At 39.9% G+C, this 20,767-nt stretch overlaps 1 protein-coding gene across 2 annotated transcripts; it reads right to left on the bottom strand.

Annotated features, from left to right (window-relative positions):
* Positions 1–171: 171 nt before the first annotated feature.
* On the bottom strand, positions 172–13,367 carry SAP18 (Sin3A associated protein 18; the record flags this gene model as incomplete). Of its 2 annotated transcripts, XM_079138883.1 has the most annotated exons (5): positions 172–400; positions 702–824; positions 5,126–5,235; positions 5,427–5,542; positions 13,298–13,367. In XM_079138883.1, 5 exons carry the CDS (start codon positions 13,350–13,352, stop codon positions 244–246), a joined length of 561 nt encoding a protein of 186 aa, XP_078995009.1. In that variant the 3' UTR covers positions 172–243. The 2 variants fall into 2 exon arrangements, with proteins under 2 accessions (XP_078995009.1, XP_078995010.1); XM_079138884.1 differs by lacking the exon at positions 13,298–13,367 and having other exon boundaries at positions 5,427–5,555.
* Positions 13,368–20,767: the final 7,400 nt, after the last annotated feature.

Below are 20,767 nucleotides of genomic sequence, written 5' to 3'. Positions count from 1 at the left end.
ATATATTTAACAAGTTTTACACAGAACGCTAAGAGCACTTTTCTTCATATTTTACAGAGGCGTGAAACATACAGACTTTCTATTAATATTCATACTCATACTACATCCAAATCTAACTCCTAAATAGATGCATTACAATTTGCTTAGAATTTAAAGGCTTAATGGCAAAAATCAGGGGAGGAAAGAGTATGTTTATTTTACATAACTGGCTGAAAAATAAATTCAAGAGATAGTAAATAAAATTTAATATGGTCTCATACGCCCTGAAGGAGGTGGTGCCCGATTTGGAGGAGTAATCGCTATGTCCAAATAATCGCCTATTTGGAACTTCTGCGACTGCAAGGTCATGGAATCGTCAGTTCCCTTTCTGCCAGACATGGTGCTGCCAATCTCCTTAACTCTGCAGGAAAGGAAATCAACTGTTACTGGACCATAAATTAATTGAGTATGCACTACAAAACACATGGAAGTTAATTTACTCTATCTTTTAACAGTTCAAAAATTAAAGTACTATATTAAGCTCAACCAGGTATTAGATAACATAAAAATAATAAAAAATGATTAATGTTTAAAAAAAAAAAAAAAACAAATACACCCCCTCCTATAACAGTGAAGAGACTTCATTAAAGGAATTATCCCTATCAATTAAAACATGCCAAAGCCAAAGAGATTACAAGAATTAAAAGTGAGTAGTTACTTACCGATAGCCAGGTCTTTTAAGATCCATAAAAACAATTGCAAAATTGAAGTGTGTTCCTTTCTTTCTAGCTTCTGGGTAGACTTCTTTTACTAAACTAGTCAGTTCTTTCAAAGTTGCATCCATCCTGAAATTTTTTTAAAAAAGACAAGTACATATATTAGTAATAATGGAACAAGGATAATGACAATGAGTTATTACAGGTGTCCAAATTGTGACTTATGTTAGAAAATACCAACGTCTTATATTAAAGTTTAATTGTAAAGCAGGTAAAAACACTCTGCTTCCAAATACTACCTGTACTAGCTCAATGTTGGAATTTCTAATGAATTAAAGCCAGACACTTAGGGCTAGAGATGTAGCTCAGTGGTAGAGCATTTGCCTAACAATCATGAAGTCCTGGGTTTGATCCCTGGCACAATAAATAAATAAGTACTAAAAGGGATTTCAGAGGTTCTATTGCTACATAACATCTTATGGTTCCGTGATTTATCTCTCTAAAGGCAGCTACTCCAAATTAATTCATATACGCAAAATAATTTTATTTCATTATTTCTAAGACATGTACTCTTCCACATTTAGAATCTCAAACTGGAAAGCATCTTGGAATCAATGTACTAAGGAAGCATTTTCATAAAAAAGTGTAGTGTTTTTTCCTTCTTGGATGGAATCTTATGATTTTACAACAATCTTAGAGCCTATGAAATTTTCAAGACAAATCATTGGATCCGTTCATAATATAGATTCTTACCCTGCAAATATTTGAACTCAGAACTTAATATAATCTCCTGAGCTAATATGGCACAATCTGAAAAAAACCTTTATATATATGCATCTTAGAGATAAAACCCACCCAGTATACATTTTTATAGTTTTCTTTCATGACAAGTGGAAAAATGAAGTGGACAGCTTGGAATCTGAAACAATCCTGCCAGGAGAATGCTAGAAAATGGCAAAAGGACACTAGGCACTTGTGAAGAATGAGAACTATAACGTACAGCATCAAGAAGGGAAATCAAATCAAACGGTTCATTATTTTACCTCTGTACTCTAAAATCACTGCATCAAAGCACTGGCTTTACCTATACTGACGACCACGTCATCTTCCATTTTCTACTGCTCCCAAATCTTTCTCAATACCCCCCATAACAGAACTCAACAGTCTTCTCCCCAAAATTTTTACACCCTTTCTCTGATATTCCTATCAAAAATACCATCATCTGCCAGGCATGGTGGCATACACCTATAATCCCAGAGACACAAAAGGCTGAGGCAGGAGAATTGTGAGTTCAAAGCAACCTAGTGAGGCCCAAGGACTCAGCGAGACCCTGTGTCTAAATAAAATACATAAAAGGGCTGGGATGTGGCTCAGTGTTAAGTACAACAAAACAAAACAAAAAACCCACCCAGAACCATCACCCATTTAGATGCCAGGTCATCATCCTGAGTTTGTTCAATTCTTCCCACCCTGTTCCTGTATTTAGATGTTTCTACCTAAATACAGATCAACCTCTACTTTTCTCCATCCTGCCATTGTTGCTTGATTTCGACCTCTCATTATTTAACCCTGTATATGTTGCCTCCAACCCGTCTGTGTTTCAAAGTTTATTTTTTCCAAAGAAGGCCACACTAGGCAGTCATGCAAGGGAGAAGCTACACATGACTGCCTTTCCCAACCTGATATGTGCCCAATGTTTAAAGCAGAGAAAAAGCCATATACAGGTATGTAATAAATTATATCCCAAATCTCACCAATCAAGGTATCAAGCATATGTTAATGCTGAGACAATACAAAAATATAATTCATGCTATAAATATTATGATTTTAATAAAAATTGTTTAATTTTACTTTACCAGAAGAAAATAAAGTCAAATTGAAGCAGTCAGTAAAACTTCAGATAAAGATTCACTGTTATCCTGCCTCTTATATAATTCTGTATTCTTTTTTGAGTTCATATTCTATTCTGCAATTGTAATTAACCCTGGTCATTTTAACTTTGTCCCCAGTGAACTCCCACAGCATAAACTCTAAGATCAGACTTGATATTCCTGTCTTGGGGGTGACTTTTTAACCTGATATTTGGATGTTATTCTGTATCAATGACTTGAATACAGTATATACTAGTGATATATATCAGAAAGGACTCTTTTTCCTTTCTAAAACGTTTTCCATACTGTCATAGTGCTCATAATCAACTTGGGGAATTTAGTTCACAACTTTTACCACTTCTGACAACGTGAACTAACAGCTTTCCACCCTCCATGGACTATCTTCTCAAACAACTGAAGTGCCAAATATTGCTTTCTGACTACTAAAGTTTGAAGACAAAGAGAGAGAATGTAAGAAGTACTCCCTTGGGGCTTAGTCTTCGCTGGGTGACTGTGAGGCTCAGTATTATGGGCCAACTTGGCAAACCTATAGCCCCAGTTACTCAACCAAATTCCAATTTATGAGTTGCTATGAGATATTCTGTAGATGTGATTAAAGGCTGTAACTAGTTGACTTCAGATTGGGGAGACTGACCTATATAACCTGGGCAGGCCTGATTCAATCAGTAGAAAGGCCTTAAGAGTAAACTTGCAGCTGCCCCAAAGAAATTCTAGCTATGGAGACCAACGTCAGCTCATGTTCATACTCAAAGGTTCAGTGCCTTTCCTTTTGGAGAGGGCCTGTCCTAAAAATTAATGACCCAGAGGCCTACCCAGCCCCCACAGTCACATAAGCCAATTATTTGCAGTAAACCTCTTTACCTGTTTAATGGGTACCCAAGGACAGGAATATACCAATTCTGTGGTGTTTGGCTTGTTCCTTAAACTCTACATAGCACTGTCTGTGGTGGGATGATCTTCTACTACTTTCTCCTTACCTTGTCTTAGGACTGCCTACTTTATGATCAGACCTTCTTATCTGTGGGTTCCACATTCACAGTTCAACCAACTATGAACTGAAAATATTCAGAAAAATACTTTGGTCCTGTACTGAACATGTATAGACTTACTTTTTCATCATTAGCCCTTGAACAACATGGTATAAATAACTATTTACACAACATTTAAATTTTACTATGTATTATAAAATCTAAAGATGATTTAAAGTATGCCAGAGAATATGTGGAGCTTTTATGCAAACACAATGGTATTTTGTATAAAGAACTTGAACATCTTAGGATTTGGGTATCCATGGGTGTCCTAGAACCAATTTCCCACAGAGAAAAGAGGAATGACATTCTCCTCCAATACACTGAACACAGTACTTTGAAAACTGGAAATCTTATTTGTTGGAAAAAATTTAATCTTGGAAAACAAGTTTTCAATAAGCCATTACTGAATAATTCTCTGTTATATCAACTTTCCTAGAACTTTTACCCTTGAATTGACACAGATGTGAAAGAATCGTTAATACTACATAAATTTAACATGCTCTTCCAAAAAAGACAAAGTCCCAATCTTCAAAGGATTAGGTTGTAATACTGGGCTTATCGCTAAAAAACCCAAAAAACGCACACCTTTTTTGGGAATTAAATTGTACAACTGCTGTAAAAAAAAGAGTTTAGTGGTAGCTCAAAAAATTAAAGTTACCACATGACCAAACAATGCACTCCTAGGTATAAATGTAAAAGGACAGAAAATAGGAAGGCAAGCACATATTTATACACCAATGTTCTAAAGTAGCATCATTCACAACTGCAAACAAAGACTGAATATTCACCAACAGATGAGTAGATAAAATATGGAAAGATCAGAGGATACCAGGAGCTGGGGGAAGAGGTAACAAAGTTAATGCTTAATGGATACACCTTCTGCTGGGATGAAAACGTTTCAGAAATGGTTGATGCGCAACAATGTGAATGTTAATCATACCAACTGTACAGATCAAGCACCAATTACGGGCTTATGGTAGAGTCCTAGTCTGGAGTAGGGCACAGGAGAGGTATAATGATATAAAACATTTGGATGCCAGTCTTCACTAAACACACCCAAAGTTTTTCCGCTAAGCTTCAGGGCAGAAATCACTCGGTTTTCAGTGGTGACATATTTTTGGTGCTATTAAACGGAAATACTTTTTGAGCATAACAAATATCACTCAACATCACTTCCACCTTACCATGCTTTCTCAGTACCATTATTCGGCTGAATCTCTCGAGGATGCTATCGCATTTTAATGATCTAAACATCGTTTTTGTACCAGGCAGCCACAATGGTGATAGCAATATTCTGTCAATTCTTACCAGGCTCAAAGTTTCAACATTAATTATAAAAGCGTTACAAGATGAGCAAATCCCCTTCTACCTTATAACAAAAACCTCTGAGAACCACGCCTAAGGGCGCCATGTGGAAATGAGAAATTTGTATTAAAATTCTGTTCTTGCAAAGACAAGCTGCAGGTCGGCGACAGAGGTTTCCTGACCCTGCCACCGCAGAGCTCACCAAGTATAAATCTGCAGCTCGCTGGAGGGTACGTTTCCGCGGGAGAACTCATCCATTCGGTGGTGACGGCCGTTATTGGTGGTGAAGACTCGCAACAGCAGCGGGCATGTCTTGGGGAAAAAGGAAAAGGAAGAACATAAGTTAACACAGAAGCCAAGTGAATCCAGAGACGGGAGGCGTTGCGGCCTCCCGGCTGCCCCCGGAGCAAAAACACCGCCTTCTCCCGCACACAGGCCGCGTCTCCTTGCCTTGCCGGACCCACCCCACTTCTTCCTTTAACCCACAGAATCGGGGTCCTCACCTTTTCGCGGTCAATTGGCTTCTCTGGCTCTTTCTTAATTTCCTCCTGGGTAACGCGCGATTCCACCGCCATCTTCCTCCTTCGGCCCCCGAGACGCTCGCCCTGACCTCCGACCCCTGCAGCGAGCATGAGCACGAAGTCTCTCGCGAGGAGAAGCGCGAGGTTTTATACAGCGCCGGGAACAGGGCGGAGCGTCTCCCCGACGCAGGCGCATTTCATTGTGCAGGGCGGGAGCCCTGGTCGGGTGCGCCTGCGCCTGCGTATTGCGCCCTAGGAGGGGCAAGGAGTGCGCGGGCGGGCGTAGCAGCGAACCTTTGGTGGAAGTGATCCTGGCTCGTAGCCCTTAGGTTAGTTGGCGAGCAATTTTTTTTCTAACTTAAATGCTCACCAGTTAAAATGGTGTTTTTTTACGCAGTGATGAAAACCTTAACACAAGACACTTAAGAACATTACAGACGTTAAGTAACAACTGTAGCAAAATATCGATCTTTCTGAAATGAGTAACAGACTCCTGTACGGACAGAGGCGCTGCAGAGAGGGAGGAAACAATCAGGAGTGGGAAAGAAAATGAACTGTACTCATCCCATGCCGCGCACACAAAATTCAAGCGAGTCAAAGACCTAAATATGAACAATCAAAGCAGAACTTTTGGAAAATAACGAACTGGAATATTTTCATAACCTGTGGGTAGGAATATGTGCTACGAAACTCATTAATCAGAAAAATTTGATCTGACTAAAGTAAACTGGAAAAGAAAAATCGAACCTTCAAAATACATCATAAGAGAGAAAATCATAAGCCACAGAGCAGGAGAAGATATTTGTAAGCCATTTCAATGGACACAAACTACAATCCAGAATATGTAAGAACTAAAGAAAAAGACAACCCAGTCGAAAATGGGTATATAACTGAACTGATGCTTTAAAAATGAAATCCCAAAGACCAATAAACATGTAAGATGCTCAAGGTCATTACTAATCAGGAGTTCTCATGAAAGCCATAGAGATTCATTTTAATTGATTGGTTTAAAACTTCTCACTAGATTGGCAAAAATTAGAAACTCTGACAGTAGCAGTTGTTGGTGGACTATTGGGAATTCACAAATACTGCTGGTCAGAATGTAAACTGGCATACCCATTTTGGGAAGTAAGTTGGGATTAATTAGTACAGTTGGAGTATATGTATTTCAATAATTCCACTCCTTTGTGTGTGGAATATATATATATTACACATATATGTTATGTATATATAATATACATTATGTATTTACATAATATATTAATTTTATGTTATCAATTATATAAAATATATAGTGTACATATATACATATATGTATATGCATGTATATGTGAAAATCTTGCTCGAGTGTATTCAGAGACATTACAGGAATGTTCTAAGCAGTATTGTTCTCAAGAACAAAAATCTGGAAACTGGCCATGCGTCCATCAGCAGTACCTAACTCAATTGTGATACACTATACAGCATCTACCAAACAAACTGGGTGTGGTGGTGCACACCTATAACCCTATTAATTCTGGAGGCTGAGACAGGAGAATTCCAAGTTAGAGGGCAGCCTCAGCAATTTAGCAAGGTCCTCAGCAATTTAGGGAGACCCTGTCTCAAAAAATTAAAGCCAGACATGGTGAATGCCTGCAATCGCAGCAGCTCAGGAGGATAAGGCAGGAGTATCATGAGTTCAAAATCAGTCTTAGAAACTTAGCGAGGCCCTAAGCAACACAGAGACCCTGTCTCTAAATAAAATACAATAAAAGGTCTGGGGATATGACTCAGTGGTTAGGTGCCCCTGAGTTCAATCCCCAGTACCAAAAATAAAGTAAAATAAAATAAAAAGGACTGGGGATGTGGCTTAGTGGTTGCTATGGTTTGAATGTGAGGTGTCTCCCCAAAGCTCATGTGTGAGACAATGCAAGACGGCTTAGAGGTGAAATGATTGGGTTATGAAGCCTTAAAACATGAATTAATCCCCTAGTAGGGATTAAGGTAACTGAAGGCAGGTGGGATGTGGCTGAAAGAGGTGGATCATTAAGGAAGTACCTTTGGAGTATATATTTTGTCCCTGATGAGTGGATTCAGTCTATCTGCTTCCTGGCCATGACCTGAGCCACCTTCCTCTGCCACACTCTCCCACCATGACATTCTGCCTCACTTCCCGCCCTGAAGAGTGAAGCCAGCTGTCTATGGACTGAGACCTCTGAAACCATGAGCCTTCAAATAAACTTTTTTTCCTAAAATTATTCTTGTCAGGTCTTCTAGTTACAGCAGTGAAAATGCTGAGTAAAATAGTGATAAGGCATCCCTGGGTTCAATCCCCAGGACCAAAAAAAAAAAAAAAACCGACTAAATAAGCCTGATGCAGGCCTGAAACTCTGGTAACTGGCCAGGGAAGCTATGGCAGAGGAATTGCAAGTTCAAGGTCAGCTTCTGCAATATAGTGAGACTTTGTCTCAAAATAAAAAATAAAAAGGACTGGGGATGTGGCCCAGGGTTAAAGCACCCCTGGGTTCAGTCTCCAGTACCAGAGGAGGGAAAATCACAAACTACTAAACAACAATGAAATACTATAAAGCAACAATAACTTACAAATTATTGGTACGTGAAACAACATGAATCAGAAACATAATGGTGAGTATGAGAAACCAAAGACAAAAGAATATATACTGTGAATCCATTTTTATAACATTCAAAAGCAGGCAATACTAAAATATATTGTTCAGAATGATTCTCATCTGATAAAACTTTCTAAAAAGTAGTGAAATATAAGTACCACAAAAGTCAGAATGATAACTCAGGAAATAAGGGTATTGTGATAAGGAAGGGGCAAATGGAGAGCTTAGCAAAATTCTGTTCTTTTTTAATCTAGGTGGTGGTTACATAGTTGTGTGAATTAAAATTACTCTTAAAGAGTAGATTTACATTTGTGTCTACCTTACTGTCACAATGCTATGCCTTGCTAATCTTCTAAAGAGATAGCCCCCTCATAGAAAAAATAGTGCTTGTGAATTGAGAAGAGGCAATCTAATAGAAAAATGGGCAAAAGGCATGGACAGCCATTCACAGAAGATTAAACACAAGTGATAGGAAAGCATATGAAAAAATGTCCAACCTCATGAATGGGCATAGAAATACAATCTTAAACCAAAGTGAGATAACTTTATTCTTGATTGGCCAAAATGAGGACATTTGTCAAACAAGTGCCAGCAAAGACATGGAGAAAAGGGAATTTCTCACATATCCCCTAGAAAAAAATGTTGCATGTAAGCATAAGGTGACATTTTGGATAATGTTCTAACATCTTATTCATGACAACTAGAAAGTATCAAAGACTATCATACAAGGACTGTTCTAATTTGAAAGTAAATGAATGAATCAATACCTTGTTAAAAGATAGAATTAAAGGAGCAAATCTCAGAGGAATACATACAGTAGGATTCAATTTATGCCAAACTTAAAAATAGTAAAACTTAGGTAGTCATGGTGACAAATGCTTATAATACCAGGGACTCTGGAGGCTGAGGCAAGGAGGATCATGAGTTTGAAGTCAACCTAGGCAACTTAAGGAGACTTTATCTTAAAATACATAGTAAATAAAAAGGGTTGGGGTTGTAGCTCAGTGGGTAAAGTGCCCTTGGGTTCAGTACCACATTGAATCCCCAGCACCACAAAAAAAAAAAAAAAAAAAAAAGAACTCCCCAAATATTGTTTGTGGGGAAGGAAGCTACAAGTGTTAAAACTGTAAATGGGGGGCTGGGGAGATAGCTCAGTCGGTAGAGTGCTTGCCTGCAAGCACAAGGCCCTGGGTTCAATCCCCAGCACCGCAAAAAAAAAAATAAAAATAAAAAGTTACTCCATACCAGTTAGAGGGGTAGTGTGTTTAAATTCCTAGTTCCTTAATTAAAAACTTTCAAAGCATTCCCTTGCAATTTAGTGTGTGTGGTGGGGGGACCCAACAATTTCATTGTGAAGATCTTGCAAACCACTGCTGTGCAACCACAACCAGCCAAGACCCTTGCTCTATCTTCAGTTCTCATTCACATTATGACCAAACTCTTCTGCTCAGAGAGGCATTTCCCAATTTCTTTATGGTGAAGTTCTACCTCTCCCCCTCTTCCACTCAACAATCACCCACATATTTCTCATAATTTGCCTTTCTGATTTACTTACTGTCAGTCTCCTTTTCTAGAATGTAAGCTCGCCCAGAGAGTAGAGGTCCTTACCTCTGCACTTCCCAGCTCCTGACCCAGTCCTCAGAGCCTAGCACATACATGTTACTCAGTGAAGGTCTATTAAAGAATATGAATGAACCGATGATAGATAAATTACTAGGCCATTCCCACTGAAACTGATTCTAAAGTGCAAGATTTTGAAGCCCGCTTTGCAACCAGCTTCTTAACCGGAAGAAATTGAACGAGGGGTCACATTGCTTTTTCAGAAATTGAAATGTCTCTCAATTCCTAGCACCCGGAAAAAAAATAGCGATCTGAAAAAGTTTATATTAAATCAATAGTTTAAAACTTTCCAAAAAGAAATTCAAAAGTAATATATTTAAAAGTACATCAGTTAAATGTACACCAGTATACAAAACTCACAGAAATAATAGGTGATGTCAGCTGAGGATATGGCCCTCTGATAGAGTGCTTAGCTGGTATTTGTGAGACCCTAGATTCAACCCCCAGCACTGCAAGAAATAAAATTAATCTGAATAGGTCTATATTGAGTCAATAGTTTAAAACCTCCCAGAACAGCATCAGGCCCAGATGGGTTCACTGCTGAATTCTTTCAAACATTTAAAGGAAAAATCATATCAATTCTCTATAATTTCTTCAATAAAACAAAAGCAAAGGGAATGTTTCTGAACTCTTTTTATGAGTTTCAATTCAACAAGCTGTAAGCAATCATAAAAAGTAATTCAGATTATTCACCAGTGTTCATTTGCTGAATCAAAATTTGTTTTACTATATTTTTCCTGAGGTACAGTTTGTACTGTGAATTCATCAAATAATTGTGAAATTAATTCCACTACTTCGCAGCATAGTTCCACTTTTGTGTCACCACCCCCCACCCCCTTCCAATACTAGGAATGGAATATAGGGCCTTGTGCATACTCTGCAAGTACTCTCCCACTGAGCTATATCCCCAGGACTTTTTATTTTGGAACAGGGTCTAAGTTGACCAAGTTGGCCTCAAACTTGCAATACTCCTGCTTCAGTCTCCTGAGGAGTCCACTTTTGATCTTTAGGTAAGAGTTGTACTATAAGAAAATTAGGCATGTTACCTGTACTTCAAATGTATTTTTAAATTTTGTAAATGTATCAAAATTTCTTTTTTCTCCCATATAATCATAATACCAGTATCTGCATTTTATTGAACAATTTAATTTAAAAGCAGTCAATACTATCGCCACAATTAAAAATCTGAGATTACCAGACAAAAATATACCCTTGCTTAAATTCAAAGCTTCCATGTATCTGTTTGGGCAATTAAGCATGTCAAGTGGCCTCTCTTCTACCCGGCGAGAATTAGAAGCAAAAAGGCAGAACTAAGAGTTGGTGAGCTCTAGAATTTATCTGCTTTCATGAAAAAAAAAAATAAATAAATAAAAAACAGGAGGCCAAACAGTGATTCAAAACAAAGTTCCAAATTATTGTGAAGAAGCAAGCAGAGGGGCTGGGGATATAGCTCAGTTGGTAGAGTGCATGCCTCGCATGCACATAGGCCCTGGGTTCAAACCCCAGCACCGCACAAAAAAAAAAAAAAAAAAGAAGCAGGCAGACCCAGGGAGTGCAGCCTTGATGCCTCTTTCATCACCCAACATATCAGCAAGTCAAGTCGATCCTGCCACTCATTTCCAGCTCCATTCACTTCTTTCACAGGCACCTTCACTTTAATAAGTGGGCAGGTCCTAAAATGCATATGCCCCTTGTAGAGTGGGCATTGTTTGTATGGACATTGTGAACAGTGAAGTTGGTGCTTAGTTATTTTGCTAAGAAGTGTTCACTTCAAAGAAAAAGGTGCGATCTTTTACTTTTTTAAAACTTCAGTAGTCTTTAAATATTTAATGTCTGTAAAGTACATTATGGCAGAAAGAATATCAAATTTTTTTCATAAGGGTATTAAAAATAATGAAATAGAAACTAATTTGAGACTGGCTCTTCCTTCTTTCAGTTGCAGACGGTAGACAAGTCTCATGCCTTCCCTGAAAAATGGAGATGATTTTAAAAAAAAAGACACATAGCTACCTGACAGGATCATTGTGAAAATGAGTCCTGGGAGGTGGGCAGGGCCAGGTTGCCTGAAAGAGACCATGGTATGAGTTTGAAATTTAGTTGGAATTAGAACTACCATGGTTGGAGTTCTCGCTACAAACAAGAGAAAGTTGGTCAGTTTAAGAAAAAACACTGACTGAAAAGATGTTAAAAGTTCACAAAACTGCCATGAAGGCTGATTGAATCAGGCTCGGAAAATGTGCAGTCAAGCGGGGTCCTGGCCACGCCTGCTATCCCAGCCATCAGAAGGCTGAGGCAGGAGGACCGTGAATTCAAGGACAACTTGAGCAGCATCGATGGATCAGGATCTGGGGTGGGATGGGGCAGGGAGGGGCGGGACAGGAGGACAAGCAATCACCCAGGGAGGCTGGGCAGTCGGCAGGGTACACAGATTAGTCTTCACAAACAAGCACGGAGGGTCGAGGCTGTGGCCACTGGAGTGGATTCCAACCGGTTGGCCCAGAGACTCTGCAAACACAGAGTTGCTCAAAGTTTGGTGTCTGTGGGCTAAAGGTGCCTCTGGGGCATTTTAAGCATAACTACAACTACACTAGGCCAATCATGATGCACTGACCACGGGAGTCATTTATCCACTTTGTAGACAGTGAACAGAAGTGAAAGGAACAAGGCTGCAGCCCAATTCTGCCCCCTCCTCACACACTATTTTTCAATCTAGATTGTTAACTTCCTTGTTAGTCATTGGTCCAATTAGCCTGTGGGCTTCCACTACTTAAGGGTAGTTCCCTGCTATCAGTGCTCTTTCTTTCTCTCTTGCCCTTGAGGGCAGTAACTCTATGTTTGTCTGCTTATTAAACTCTCTTGAGTTTGGCTTATTTCACTTAGCATGATATTCTCTAACTCCAAACATTTATTTGCAAATGCCACAATATTATTCTTCTTTATGGCTGAATAATATTCCATTCTGTATATATACCACAGTTTCATTATCCATTCATCTGTTGAAGGGCATCTAGGTTGGTTCCACAATCTAGGTATTATGAATTGAGCTGCTATAAACATTGATGTGGCTGTGTTACTGTAGTATGCTGATTTTAAGTCCTTTAAGGTATAAACCAATGAGTGGGATAACTAGGTCGAAAGGTGGGTCCATTCCAAGTTTTCTGAGGATCCTCCACACTGCTTTCCAGAGTGACTGCACAAATCTGCAACTCCACCAGCAATGTATGAGTGTGCCTTTTTGCCCACATGCTCACCAACATCTATTTTTATGTTCTTGATAATAGCTGTTCTAATTGGAGTAAGAAAAATCTTAGACCCCATTTGTATACAATGAATCAAAATGCAGTCTGTAAAAAAATTTTAATTTTTTTTAAATGTCAATTTTTATGCAATTGAAAAATTAAAAAATAAAATCTCTTGTGTGAGTTCCCGCATCTGGAGTGCTTTCAAGAAGAAGATGGAATACCGCTGAGTGCTCTGGTTCATATTTTCATATTCCTACCATAAATAGCAAACTGGCGATCACTACATTTTCTTATTCTATGACTAAACATTATGACACACTTTAAAATGTTACATGTTATAGAAAGAAGACAGAACTTATTCAGAACAGAAGCGGTTGCTCACCAATTGGGATGGAAATGTGTTCTGTTAAGGACATCTGAGGACCCACTTCTTCCATTGAGCCGGTTTCCCTGCTGCTTGGTCTTTCTCATGAGGGTTGTGACTCACCTTTGTGGCAACCAAGCACAAGTTCAGACAAATATTTATTTCAATCGATTTCTTCCAAAATGCTTAGTTCAGTTGAGCATGGTGGCACACACCTGCCCATAACACAAATAAAATACAAACTAGGGCTGGGGATATGGTGCAGTCATTGAGTGCCCCTGAGCTCAATCCCCAGTACCCCCCAAAATGAAAATAAACGAAGAAATGAACAGCCAGGAGAGACAATGGGCACTCTTGCTGTTTACTAAGGAAAGTCACAGAAATCAGTCATAATCCTGAGCTACTGAAAGGAGACCAACAGGTGGCAGTTAAGAGGCCAGGTGAAAACAGCTTTAATTGGCATCAGGACAATTAAAGATATATTTTTTTCGTAATTCTTCCATAATCTCTGGGCCTTTAATGACATCTAATTTGTAACTCGGCGCATTTGTTTTTTTCTCTGCTGGTATATAGAGTGCTTTGTCATTTACACAGAGGTTATGAATTGGGAGTGACTGGGCAGCCTGGGGAACCTTACTGTGAACTGTGTCTTTCTTTAGACAAAGGGAGAGAAAGCAGCCAGCACTTCCTGCTTTACACACACACACACACACACACACACACACACACACGCCTTACGCTGACCACACATCTGCTGCTCTGAGCAGGGCAGAGTGGGCAGACATGCTCAGTGAGTTCTGGGACTTTGCGACTAGCACACTTCTGAAATCTTAGCCTTACAGTCAAAAGAAAAGCAGAGCCTCTCAGAGGGAACATGGACAGCCACTAGTTTTGGTAGTAAATGTACTTACAGTCCCTCTAAGGTCACCTGCAGAGAATATTTTTTGATAGGTTTGGGTGGTATGCAGTTGGTCTGTGGACAAATCACTGAGAAACACCAGACTATGGGCTGGGCAGGGGCTTTCCACAGGAAGAATGAGTTAAGAAAGCTGGATTCCTGACTTATAAAGGTTTTTAATTGGATGTGTTAGACTTTCAGGGCTTTCTCTCCCCTCCCCACTGCTTCGGCCCCCCCTCCCCCCCCCCCCCCCCCAGTGTTTGAGGGTGTGGGGATGGAACCCAGCGCCCTAGGTGAGCTAGGCAAGCACTCTACCCACGAGCCACATCCCCAGCCCTCTCTCCCTCTTTATATCTTCCACCACCACTAATTGCTGCTTTCCCGGGATGCCGGGGTACTATATTTCCCAGATCCCCTTGCCTCCAGGGTTCTAGGATTTTCATTCTGTCAAAGACAGGAAGTCATGAATTATTTGAAAAGCAAAGAAATGCAGAAGCCAGGAGCAGTCGTGATGTGAGGAGCACAGCTCATGTGAGGCTCTGCTACAGCACCCGGCTCTTGCTGCTAGTGTGACCAGTGTGGGGGTTCTGACCAGGAAACAAGTGGCAGCAATATCCCCAGTCTGTCTTAGCTGCCATGATGAACCTGCCAACTGACACCTGCTTCCCTGACTTGTGTTCCTTTAGTCTTTCCAGCAGTTTTTTTTTTTAATTTTTTTTCTTTTTTTGGTGGGGGGGGAGGGGTTGGGGAGAGGTACCCAGGATTGCAACCAGGGGTGCTTAACTACTGAGCCACATCCTCAGCCCGTTTTTTGTTGTTTATTTTTTATTTTGAAACAAATTCTCACCAAGTTGCTTAGGGCGTCATTAAGTTACTTAGAGCCTTACTAAATTGCTGAGGCTGGCTTTGGACTTATGATCCTCCTTTCTCAGCCTCCAAGCCACTGGGATTATAGGTGTGCACCACCCCACCTGGCCTCCAACAGTTTTTAAAGTGTCCAGTTCCGTAAATTAAATCCCTTTCTGTTTAAAACATCTAGAACAGTTTCTGTTCTTTTTGACTGAACATTGACAGGTAAAGTAATTGGTGCCAGAAGCAGCTCCAGGAAACAACTCTCAGAGGTAGAATCTTCGTGACTTTGAGTTGCCATGACAAAATGCTGCAGACTGAGTAAAACAACAGAATTTATTTCTCACAGTTCAATCATCAAGCAGTTGGCAGATTCTGCGTCAGAAATGGGCTTTTCCCTCATGAATGGTGCCTTCCATGTGTCTTCACATGGTGGAAGGGCAAACAAGCTCCCTCAGCCTCTTTGATAAGGGCAATAATTCCATTCACTAGGGCTCCACCCGAATGACCCAGTCACCGCCCAGAGAGCCCAACTCTTGCTACCAACACGTTGGAGATTAGATTTCAATATGATTTTGGAGGGCATACATGCAGACCATAGCAGTGGGGTTCTAGGATTGGTTGTCTAAGATAGATCTGAAAGCAGTGAAATGGGATCTTGGAGGTACATAGCATTCAGTAGCCCCAACAAAGTGACTCTGGTTATTATCTGTATGTGCAAACAATGAAGACGATTCTTCTTGAAAAAAAAAGTATCCTCTCAAAGAAACAATGAGGGGAATGGGGCCTTTAAGGACTGGGGAGCGAGCTTGCCTATTGTTGGGGCACGACCAAAATGCCTATAGTCAGGTTTCCTCGCAGAGGCTTTGCTATGTTATGTTTTTAGTGTGTAGCCAGGCTGGGAATCAGCTGTGTTATGTTAGTCAAGGCCAGAAACACTGATTCAGCTTGTAGACTCAAGGTTATAAACATTAACTTGTGAGCATGCACCACCCCCTTATGTAACCTGTTGGCAGTGTGCCTTCTTTGTTTGGCATATAAAAAGGGCCTATGGAAAAGACTTGGGGACAAAATGGGGGCTAATAGAGGGTAAAAATGGAACTGCCTCAGGCTAAAGTTGAAGCTGGAGGCTATTACTACCTCTGAATAAAGCATGTCTACTATCCTAACTGTATGTTGTGTCTTCCTCCACCTGCCTAACACGGAACCTTATTTCCTGGGTTTGAGCCCCTGCACGTGACACCTATTCGGGCTGCACAAAAAGCTTAGAAAAAGAAAACTTCATGCTCAGGGCTTGTGATTTTTTGATTCAAAGCATAGTCAGAAAACCAGAGATCTTTAATAACTGCCCTAAAAAGAACCTTTTGCTTCTTATAGCTGCAGGGCTAATACCTCCTCAGACAGCCCCCCAAAGACTTGAAAATTGAACCAGTGGATTGCAGAACTACAGAACATGTTGAATTTACTGCCTTACCAGTTATTCTGTAAACTTTGGGGAAACCTTTTGATGAAGAAAGCAGGGACTCTGTGAATTGAGGTGGGGCATTGGACACATTTAGATGGATGTGGGTACTCCAAACCTCTCAATTCCACGAATTATTTTTTGCCAGCAGGGGCAACCTCCCTTATCTTGTCTGAGGAGATGTGTTCTTCCTTGTTTGAAGCCCTGAGTAATATCATCTCAGGTTGATGCATTTTAAGGGAATGTTCTCAAGATCTAAGCCCATCTCCTCATTTTCTCCAGACTATAGTCCACAATCAGCAGTTCCCAGGGGTCAGTTTCAAATGTTATCCACAGACAGCAAGAGATCTATGTGCTGAGGGGACTGTGAAATGTTGGTGGAACCTAGAACCATTCACAATCTCCCGAGTGCTTCCTGGTAAGCCTTGACATTCTTGTAACAGGTATTCTCTCAGCCAAAACCCAACAATGCCCCTAGACACCTACTGGCCAAGCTATAGGAAGGTCTGAGTCCAGGGAGCTGCACGCCTTGGCCCTGGGGGGCTTATGCTACTGTGGGACTCTGGTACCCTTCATGTCCCAATTGTTCCCTTAAGTACTCCTTGATTTGTACTTTTTTTGCCCCTCTTGGACTCTTGGTCTCTTGGAATAAAAAACTGGTCTAGGGGAGGAGGATTTATCTATCACATTTTAATCTTTTGTTTTGTTCTAATATTGTCAGGAAAAATAATAAAGGTATTTCAAGGCAGGTGCTGTGGTGCACATCTGTAATCCCAGTGGCTCCAAAAGCTGAGGCAGGAGGAGCACAAGTTCAAAGTTAGCCTCAGCAATTGAGCAAGGCCCTCAGCAACTTAGCAACACCTTGTCCTAAAAAAATAAAAAATAAAAAACAGGCCGAGTATGTGGCTCAGATGTTGAGCACCACTGGGTTCAATCCCTGGTGCCAGCAGGGGGAAAAAAAGGTATTTCAATTTAAGAAAAAGGAGTGTTGAAAGTAATATACCCAATGTTAGCAGCGGTTAGCAGTGCCTCGGGTTGGTAGGACTATAGATTTTTTTTTTTTTTTTTTGCTTCTTTACTGTTTTCTGTAACTTTCAAATTTCATACAATGGCCATATATTACTTTGATCAGGTGGGAAGTTTAAAAATACTTTAATTCAACTGGGTGAGGTGGCACACACCTGTAATCCCACTGGATTCAGGAAGCTGGGGCAGGAGGATCACAAGTTCAAAGTCAGCCTTAGCAACTTAGTAAGGTCCTGAGCAACTTAGCAAGACCTCGTCTCAAAATTTAAATTTTTTGAAAAAGGGCTCAGTGGTTAAGCACCTCTGGGTTAAATCCCCGGTACCGATCTCCTGCCAATGAATTGGTTCAGAAAAATAGACCAAGTGCAGTAAAAAATAATCCATTTTCTTACAACTACTAGGTAGTAGTGACAAAGAACTAATTCTAAAAAGATGTAGTTCACTCGTACCCCATAAGTAGGTATAATTATTATTTATCAGATTTTAAATATATATATTTAAAATATATATTTATATATATTATATATTATTATATATTATATTATATTATATATAATATATTTTATATATATTTAAAATATATATTTTTATATATTTATATATTTTATATATATTCTATATATTTTATATATATATTAAATATATATATTAAATATATACACACACACACGCATACACATACACCAGGAATTGAACCCAGGGGCACTTAACCATAGAGCCACATTCCCAGACCTTTTTATTTTCTCTTTTGAGGCAAGGTCTCTCTAAGTTGCTTAGGGCCTCACTAAATTGCTGAGGCTGGCAGAGGTCGAGCTGAGAGACAGTTGTGGCTTTTACAAGTGACTCAGACTGAAGGCAGGAATTTAAATGACTTAGAAGTAGGGTTTTTTGGTTTTGTTTTTTAAAGAATACTAATACTAATACTAATACTAATCCAATGTATAAAAAAAATACTAAAATTCAAAGTGAGAACAATAGGGTTTGCAAGAGTCAGTGGGGCATTGTCTGTGACATGTAGAGTGGGTACAGCATTTCTGACTCTTAGGGACAAAAGATTGGTTGACTCTTTTATGAATGGTGTCCAGTAAATCCCTCGACAGCCTTGGAATGGGAAAAGCCTTTTTAATTATCATTCAAAATCCAAAATCTACAAAAATTTTTAACAAATATTAATTCTTACTACATACAAAACAATCACTATAAGCGAAAGTCAAAAAGCAAAATGGCAACTCAGAAAAAAAGACGTTTGAAACTATGCCACAGATGCAGGACTATTCTAAAGAATTATAAGTTCTTAGAAAAGGAAAATCCAGGGCTGGGGAGATAGCTCAGCTGGCAGAGGCCCTGAGTTCAATCCCCAGTACCGCCAAAAAAAAAAAGGAAAATCCAAAAGATAAAACGGGAAAAGGACATGAGTAGCTTACAGAAAAGTAAATACAAATGACCCTTGAAGGAATGAGAGAGCGTTCATACTCTCCCATTATCAAAGAAAAGCAGATTAAAACAACAGATTTCACTTTTCACCTCCAAGTTTCGAGGAAACAGTCACTTAGATGTATTGTTGGTGGGATTACAAAGTGGTACTAACCCCATAGAGGATGCCTTATAAATACAGTATTTAATTCCATTAAAAACGCATTGAAGGCATTCTCTGTGGTGCACATCTGTAACCCAGCTACTGGGGAAGCAGAGGTAGGAGGATTGCAAATTGGAGGTCAGCCTGAGCAACTTCGTGAGACCCTGTCTCAAAATAAAATTAAAAGTGCTGAGGATGTAACTTGTTGGGAGAGTGCTTACCTCAAACCTGCAAGGCCCGTGAGTCCCTCCCCAGTACAGCAAAAATGCATTTGACCCTGCGATCCCAGATCTTCAGATACAGTTGTGTGCATACAAAAGGTTATATTTATAAACTAAAGAACAAGAGACTTAAGACTAAATAACCCAAATGATTATCCATAGGGTCTGGTTAAGTAAACTGTGGCCCATTCACCAAAAGGAGTATAATGTGGCAATAAAGAGAAACACAGACACGGTCATTGTTCAGGATATATTGTTAATGAAAAGCAGAGTATTGTAGACAGTGTGCCACATTTTATGCATGAAAGGGGAAAGGAGGGGCATATTTAGGAGCATTTGCATTTCTTTGTATATACATGAACATAGAAAAATCCTGTGAGAAACTAGTTACCTAGAGAGATAGTATACCTTGGTGTGTGTGTGTGTGTGTGTGTGTGTGTGTGCGTGTATACTATTTTGAACCATCTAGGTGTATTAACCACTCAAGAGATAAATAAATTTTAACATAAGTAATTAAGAAAACAAACAAAGTCGGACATGGTGGCTCATGCCTGTGATCCTAGTGGCTTGGGACGCTGAGGCAGGAGGATTGCAAGTTCAAAGCCAGTCTCAGCAACTTAGTGAGACCCTAAGCAACTCAGTGAGACCCTGTGTCTAAATAAAATGTAAAAAAGGGCTGGGGACATTGCTCAGTGGTTAAGCACCCCTGGATTCATCCCTGGTACAAAAAAAAAAAAAAAAAAGAAGAAGGAGAAGGAGAAAGAAGAAGAAGGAGGAGGAGGAGAAGGAGAAGAAGAAAAAAGAAAGAAAACAAAGCAATGCTCACTGAGGGGCTCCTGTGTATTGGAGGAAAGAGTAGTCCCAGATCACAAAATCAGAGCAGATAAACTGTTATTTGTGAATGGTTCATTTGTTTTCAGCATTGATGATCAGGACCTCAGGCCTACTAGCCAAATTCTCTACCACTGAGCTACATCCCTAGCCCTATTGCCTATGTTTGCAGGTACCAAGACACTTCATCATTCCCTTCCTGACATGCCCATAGAATATTGAATGACTTTCTGAACCTTTTAAACTCTATCCTAATTGTATGTTACCAGTTCTGTCTTTCTAGGCCAATGCCTGGCATGAATTAACTGATACTTATTGAATGTTATTTTCTTCTCCTCTCTCTCTCTCTCTCTCTCTCTCTCTCTCTCTCAGTACCGGGGATTGAACTCGGAGGTACTTAACCACTGAGCCACATCCCCAACCCTTTTTTTGTATTTTATTTAGAGACAGGCTCTCACAGAGTTACTTAGGGCCTCGAGAAATTGCTGAGGCTGGTTTTGAATTCATGATCCTCCTGCCTCAGCCTCCTGTGCAACTGGGGTTACAGGCATACACCACAGCACCCAGCTTATTTCCTTCTCTTAGAGGGTAGGGTCTGTATTGTTTTTCTTTATGTCCCATGGGT

This window comes from Sciurus vulgaris, assembly GCF_902686455.1.
Source record: "Sciurus vulgaris genome assembly, chromosome: 4".
NCBI classification, from domain to species: Eukaryota; Metazoa; Chordata; class Mammalia; order Rodentia; family Sciuridae; genus Sciurus; species Sciurus vulgaris.
The sequence above is the reverse complement of the archived record's forward strand: the minus strand, read 5'-3'. Positions and strand labels throughout refer to the sequence as shown.